This window comes from Papilio polytes, unplaced genomic scaffold (assembly GCF_000836215.1).
Source record: "Papilio polytes unplaced genomic scaffold, Ppol_1.0 DF824382.1, whole genome shotgun sequence".
In the NCBI taxonomy this organism is placed as follows: Eukaryota; Metazoa; Arthropoda; class Insecta; order Lepidoptera; family Papilionidae; genus Papilio; species Papilio polytes.
The window spans coordinates 576,547-582,766 of NW_013524822.1; the positions used below are offsets into that span (position 1 = coordinate 576,547).

The window sequence follows — 6,220 nt, forward strand, 5'->3', positions numbered from 1 at the left end:
TTTGCCATCTTATTTTAAAAAAAAATCTTAGTAGTTGCTATGTTAGACAATGGCAGGAAATGGAATGATATAGTGCGTTGATGCTAATGTTTTCTGAGCTAAAATTTAAATGAAACTACCATGTTATTGGTTGTTTAATATTTTATTAATTAATTTAATAAATGAATAATTAGAGCGCCTTCATTATTAAAATATTAATGAGATATACGTAAGAAAGGTTTCTTGTTTTTAATTATGTTTTATTTGACAGATTGATAGAGTTAAGGAGAGGTTTCTGAAGGCGGTGCTGCGACAAGATATCACATGGTACGACCTCAACACGACAATGAACTTCGCAACAAAAGTATCAGAGTAAGTGTTATTATGCTCTTAAACATCGAATAGTGATGAAAAAACAAAATGGCGACGATTGTGATACTTCTATGATATTGTATTGCGTTAGTTTCTTAGTGATTACAATAGGCAGGTTCATAGTTTACATTGACTTGTGTCAAAGATATTCAAATATACAGAGGAGACATAGTTGACATTTCATTTAAAACATTTTTCACATGATCATTCTCTATTAATACATCCTCAAAACTTGAAGCTTACATTTTTTAAATGTTTTATTACATGATAATACAAGGACAGGTGGCACTGTTCTTGACAACTTTCATAGAAAGTATTGGAAAGTGAAAAAGTTTAGTGGAAAAAATTCACTGCCCCGTCTGTATTTTATTTAAATGTCTTTGACCTATGTACCAATTGTCTTAGAGGTTATTAAACATCCAAAAATGTAGCCTTTGTTAATCAGCGATGACGTAGCTTTCTAATGGTGAAAGATTTGGAATCGGCCAAGTAGTTTTTGAGTTATTTTAAATATACAAATCATTCCTCTTTATAATATTAGTATAGATATATCTTGTGTTAACGTTCCAGTGACGTGGAGAAGTACCGCGAGGGTATAGGAGAGAAGGTGGCGATGTTCGTTTACCTTGTGATGTCGTTCGTCACCGCGGTCATCATCTCCCTCGTGTACGGCTGGGAGCTCACACTAGTTATACTGTCCTGCGCGCCGGTTATTATTGCAACGACTGCAGTTGTCGCAAAGGTAACATTTAAACTCTAACAACCGTTATTTTTTTATGGAAGTCCCTTATTAATAATATTAGATTTACAAGTGCTATATTTTTTTATACAAACGGTTTGGGAATTTTCAATTGTTTTGATTAAAAATAATTTAGAATGGACACGATTGTCGATTGTTTCGCAGCCAAGTCAACTGTTTAGTTGCAACTAAAATCGAGTAGCTTATGTGCTCATAGGAATCAAAAAGACTAAACAGTTGTGCGATAGTTTTTTAGTTCACTCTTAAAATGAATGAAAATCAAGTCTGTTTGAAGATGTTGGGGATTCGAAAAATACATTATCTTATTGCTACTTAGTATTAGGTATTTTAGTTTATAAGATTGTTATTTGGTATGTTATTATTTTACCATGCACAGGTCCAATCTTCGTTAACAACTCAAGAACTAAAGGCGTATAGTATAGCGGGCGTGGTGGCGGAAGAAGTGCTGTCGTCAATACGGACAGTGGTAGCCTTCGGCGGTGAAGAAAAGGAAATAGAAAGGTATTTAAATTGTGTATTGATTTGTTAATTACTAGCTTTCGCCCTCGACTTCATCCGCGTGGAATTAAGAAATATAACCTATGTTACTCATCGATAACATAGCTTTGTAATGGTGAAAGAATTTTTAAAATCGGCCAAGTAGTTTTTGAGTTTTATCAAAACATACAATACAAAACTTTCCTCTAGTCAATCAATATCGATCAATAGATGGCGCTAAACGATTAGGCGCAGACTGTATAAATTTTAAATACTGTAAATATAAAATTTCTAACTATTGCAAAATAAGAGCTAGGTTAATAAGATATATTTCATAACTACAGTTAATTAGCAGCCTCTAAAATTCGAACTTATGACCTCGTAAGGTAACCAACCCCTTTAATTATTAGGATATTCAGTACCGGGTTCGGGGCTAATGGCCCTGATCAAGATGTCGACGATACCCCATTTTTAATACTTTAACCTGTGAGGCTTCTTCCGTTCCGCTCCGTTCTGTTCAGCGCCCTGGGCGGTCACACCGAGCCTTACCCTAACACCGGCCCTGAGACTTTGCGCTGAAATATCCCAAGTTTCTATTAATACAAAGTATTAATTACCAGGTATTCAGATCGTTTGGCGCCAGCTAAGAAGACAGGTACGAGGAAGGGCGTGTACTCAGGCATGGGGAGTGGCTTCATGTGGCTCATCATTTACATGACCTACTCTCTCTCCTTCTGGTACGGAGTCGGTCTCATCCTCGACAGCAGGCACGAAGACATACCTATATACACACCCGCCGTGTTGATGATTGTAAGTACTTTATTCATTACTAGCTGTTGCTCGCGATACCATCCGCGTGAAATTAAGAACCACAAGGTAAGAAGCCTTTGTGTTCTTCCAGATTATCCTCTACTTCTATGCCAAATTTCATCGAGATCTGTTCAGCAGTTTAGGCTACAAACTCTAACAAACATCGCATTTATAATGTCAGCTAATAAGATTTAAAATCATTTTAATATTCAAGGGTAATAGGACAAAGTAACTAAACTTCTTTACATGGTATATTAACATTAGAAGTAGACCAATAAATATCAAGAACAGTCAATTTATGGTATTTGAATTTTAACACAATCCTGATGAAAATCTTTCGACTCACCTAAAAATCCGAGCAAAAATTGTCTGAAAGTTAAGTTTATCGTATTCTTTGGTATTGTTGTTCTGGAAATAAATACATACACTTCCTTAAAAAATATAACTTATCTGTTAGATAAAAAGCTTCTTTACGTGGCATTGTTACTTGGGGTAAATCACCAGCACTTAGTTGGCACATCGATCAGTAGAGTACTCTTGTTGTGAACGTGCCAACATAACATAATGTTCTGTTTACTATCAGATCTTCTTCAGCGTGCTGCAAGGCGCTCAGAACGTGGGTCTAACATCTCCGCACATCGAGGCGATGGCGAGCGCGCGCGCCTCCGCCAGTGCGATATTCCGGGTCATTGACCGCAAACCAGTGATTGACAGTCTGTCAACAGAGGGCAGTAAACCAGAACTGGACGGTGATTTAGAGCTCAAAGATGTATACTTCAGATATCCCGCAAGACCTGATGTTCAAGTAAGTGCCTGCCAAAAAGAAGGTGGTACTAGGTATATGTGCGCTAAACACTTTATTTATTTTTAATTCTGAAGGAAACTTAGCTAGCTAATTTTTTTTTATAATGTACAATGGCAAATGGCCCTCTGAATCCGCGAAAAGGGCGTTGCGATTGCGACGGCTGCTCATAGACATCCGAAATTGCAGACGCGTTGCTTACCCTTAATCGATAGAGGAGTAGACGTACAAATATAGAGAGGATATTTGCCTTTCCGATACATGTCCTTCACTGTTAAATCTACCTTCCATCATCATCCACCTTTTCTTATAAGAAAATATTGGAAAGGAAAAAGGATTTTAATTAGGACTCCGACACACTCATCAGACGAAACTCGAAATTACTTCGACTCGACGCCTGTCTTCCGTGTGGTTGTAGAATTACACTGGGCGAGCCGTACAGAGCAAAGATGTTTAAGTGGACTCTACCACTATTAAACATATTACGTCTCTCTTTAGATATAAGTTAGAAACATAAAAAATGTCTTAACAGCGTTTTGGAACCTCACAATTTCGACAGCTTCTTTCGTCTAAAAAGTGTAACTATTATAGGTGCTGAACGGTCTATCTTTAAAGATTAACCGCAACGAGACGGTGGCGCTCGTGGGCGCGAGCGGCTGCGGCAAGTCCACGGTACTGCAGCTGCTGCAGCGCATGTACGACCCGGAGGAGGGCAGCGTGCGCGCCTCCGGACACGACTTGAGGGAACTGAACGTACGACATCTCAGGAACCATATAGCGGTGGTCGGACAAGAGCCGGTGTTGTTTGCTGGCTCTATTAAGGAGAATATTAGGTTAGTCAATTTATATGTGGTTAGATATACAATTAAATATTGCTGTTTGGTAAAGATTAATGAACGTCATCAGCTTACTACCCACTCAGAGCTCGGAGCCTACACTTAAGAGTGACTAGGCCATAGTCAACCATGATGGCCATTCCAGATTGACTTCACACATATCTTTTAATTTCTTCAGATATGTGAAGGCACCACCATGTTTTTCTTCGCAGTAAGAACGTCAGATTAATTATGTACATATGAAATTTGAATTGAAAATTACGTTGATACATGGCGAGATTCGAAGTCAAGACCTGTAGACAATTCATCATGCATCGCCGCCATTTATTTCGTTGTTAAGATTTATTGTTTGACTTTTTTCTAGATTAAGTAATCCGTCGTGTACTGATGAAGAAATTATTGTAGCAGCGAAACAAGCTTACTGTCATCATTTCATAAAGAATTTACCTGAGGTAAATATATTGCTGTATTAAATGAAACAACACGAACATCCATAAAAACTTTCGCTTTTGTTTTACTAAGATTAAAGACTACGAGTGCAGCATTTCATTATTTACTACCAGGGCTACGACACGATGATAGGAGAGAGAGGGGCTCAGTTGTCTGGAGGTCAGAAGCAACGCATAGCAATCGCTCGTGCGCTCGTCCGTCGGCCGAAGATCTTGCTGCTGGATGAGGCGACTTCTGCACTGGACTCCCACAGCGAGGCCAAAGTGCAGCGCGCGCTGGACGCGGCTGCGCACGGCCGCACTACTGTCATGGTCAGCCACAGGTACACGAGTATAGAGAAATTGCATTAACTGTAACACAAACTGCTTGGAGCAAATGTAATCTAAACTTTGTTTACAAAGTTTAAATAATAAAAAAAAATTATATCTGCCCTCAATAGATTAAATAATAAAACTTGTAACCCATTTAATATAAAGCCATCATATTATCTATGTATCACCGGAAAGAATTAGTTACGAAGGAAAGAGATGGAAAATTAAACTGTAATTCTTACTCCATAGGTTGGCGACAGTACTGAACGCGACACGCATTGTATTCATAGAGAAGGGCGAGGTGGTGGAGCAAGGCACGCACGAGGAGCTGCTGGCGCAGCGCGGCCGCTACTACCAGCTGGTGCTGGAGAACGAGCCCAGCATTGCGCCAGGCGCGGAACAGAATAAGCACAAACGTGAGTCAACGTTCTTTAAAATTTGTGTAATGGTGTAGTTATGTGTACGACGCCATCCAATAAGCGGATTGCAATTATGAAAGATACAAATTAAGTAGGGTTAATAGCCGACTTAAAGTTTCTTAAACATCTCACTTCTTGAATGAATAATAATAATAATAAAGTCATTTAATCCATTCAGAAGGAAAACATCATACATTTAATTACATAGTTGATAAAGATAATGACAGAGGGGAAAAATGTTAGTTACAAACAACAAAAAAAAAATACATACACGGGAATCGGGAAAAGAATACGCAGAGAAAGTCCCAGGACTCTTAAAAACAATCAGGAGTTTAAGTTGGGTTTAAGTTATCGATAAATTAAATTATGTACATTACTTTAGCAGTGAAATAGTGTATAGAAGTGAACGAACTATATTATATCAAAGCATATTTAATTAATTGCCAATAAACATTCTTCTTCTAGAAGCAAAAATCAGGCGACCGATGTTACAAAAATTAGCATCGGTCGACTCAATACAAAGTACCACCGCGTCAGAAGAAGATTCCTGTTCAGAAGACAGCGTGGTGCTTGATGAGAAAGAGGATGAAGAGTTCAAGCCGACGACCTGGCAGATACTGAAGCTCTGTGAGCCGGAGAAGTGGCTGATGGTAGCTGGAGTTCTAGCAGCGGTTACAGTTGGCTCGTCTTTTCCTTGCTTCGCGATATTGTTTGGTGAAACTTATGGTGTAAGTAATTTAGAATATAATGATTGTCTATGGGCGTCAGTCTTCTTCCTTTTTTTATTATTAGAATAAATATTTTCTTATCTGCTAGCTTTTGTTATAGGTTAAATTAAATGACTTGTATTTGTCGTCAGTTGCTAGAGAACCCAGACGAGGAGTACGTCCGCGGCGGCACCAACATCATCGCGGTGCTGTTCCTGGTGGTGGGCGTGTTCACAGGCATCGGCATATTCTTCCAGATTTTCATCTTCAACTTGACAGGTGTCAGGCTGACGGCGA

The 6,220-nt window shown here is 38.7% G+C and overlaps 1 protein-coding gene across 1 annotated transcript in view; it reads left to right on the forward strand.

Annotated features, from left to right (window-relative positions):
* LOC106111087 (multidrug resistance protein homolog 49-like) overlaps window positions 1-6,220 on the forward strand; it is a 17,436-nt gene that overhangs the window by 4,867 nt on the left and 6,349 nt on the right. Inside the window, exons 6-16 of the mRNA XM_013293062.1 lie at window positions 251-351; window positions 922-1,093; window positions 1,488-1,612; window positions 2,209-2,398; window positions 2,982-3,203; window positions 3,792-4,033; window positions 4,401-4,488; window positions 4,600-4,808; window positions 5,047-5,213; window positions 5,682-5,944; window positions 6,076-6,220. Coding sequence (XP_013148516.1) covers window positions 251-351; window positions 922-1,093; window positions 1,488-1,612; window positions 2,209-2,398; window positions 2,982-3,203; window positions 3,792-4,033; window positions 4,401-4,488; window positions 4,600-4,808; window positions 5,047-5,213; window positions 5,682-5,944; window positions 6,076-6,220 — 1,924 coding nt within the window. The remainder of the gene's footprint in view (window positions 1-250; window positions 352-921; window positions 1,094-1,487; window positions 1,613-2,208; window positions 2,399-2,981; window positions 3,204-3,791; window positions 4,034-4,400; window positions 4,489-4,599; window positions 4,809-5,046; window positions 5,214-5,681; window positions 5,945-6,075) is intronic.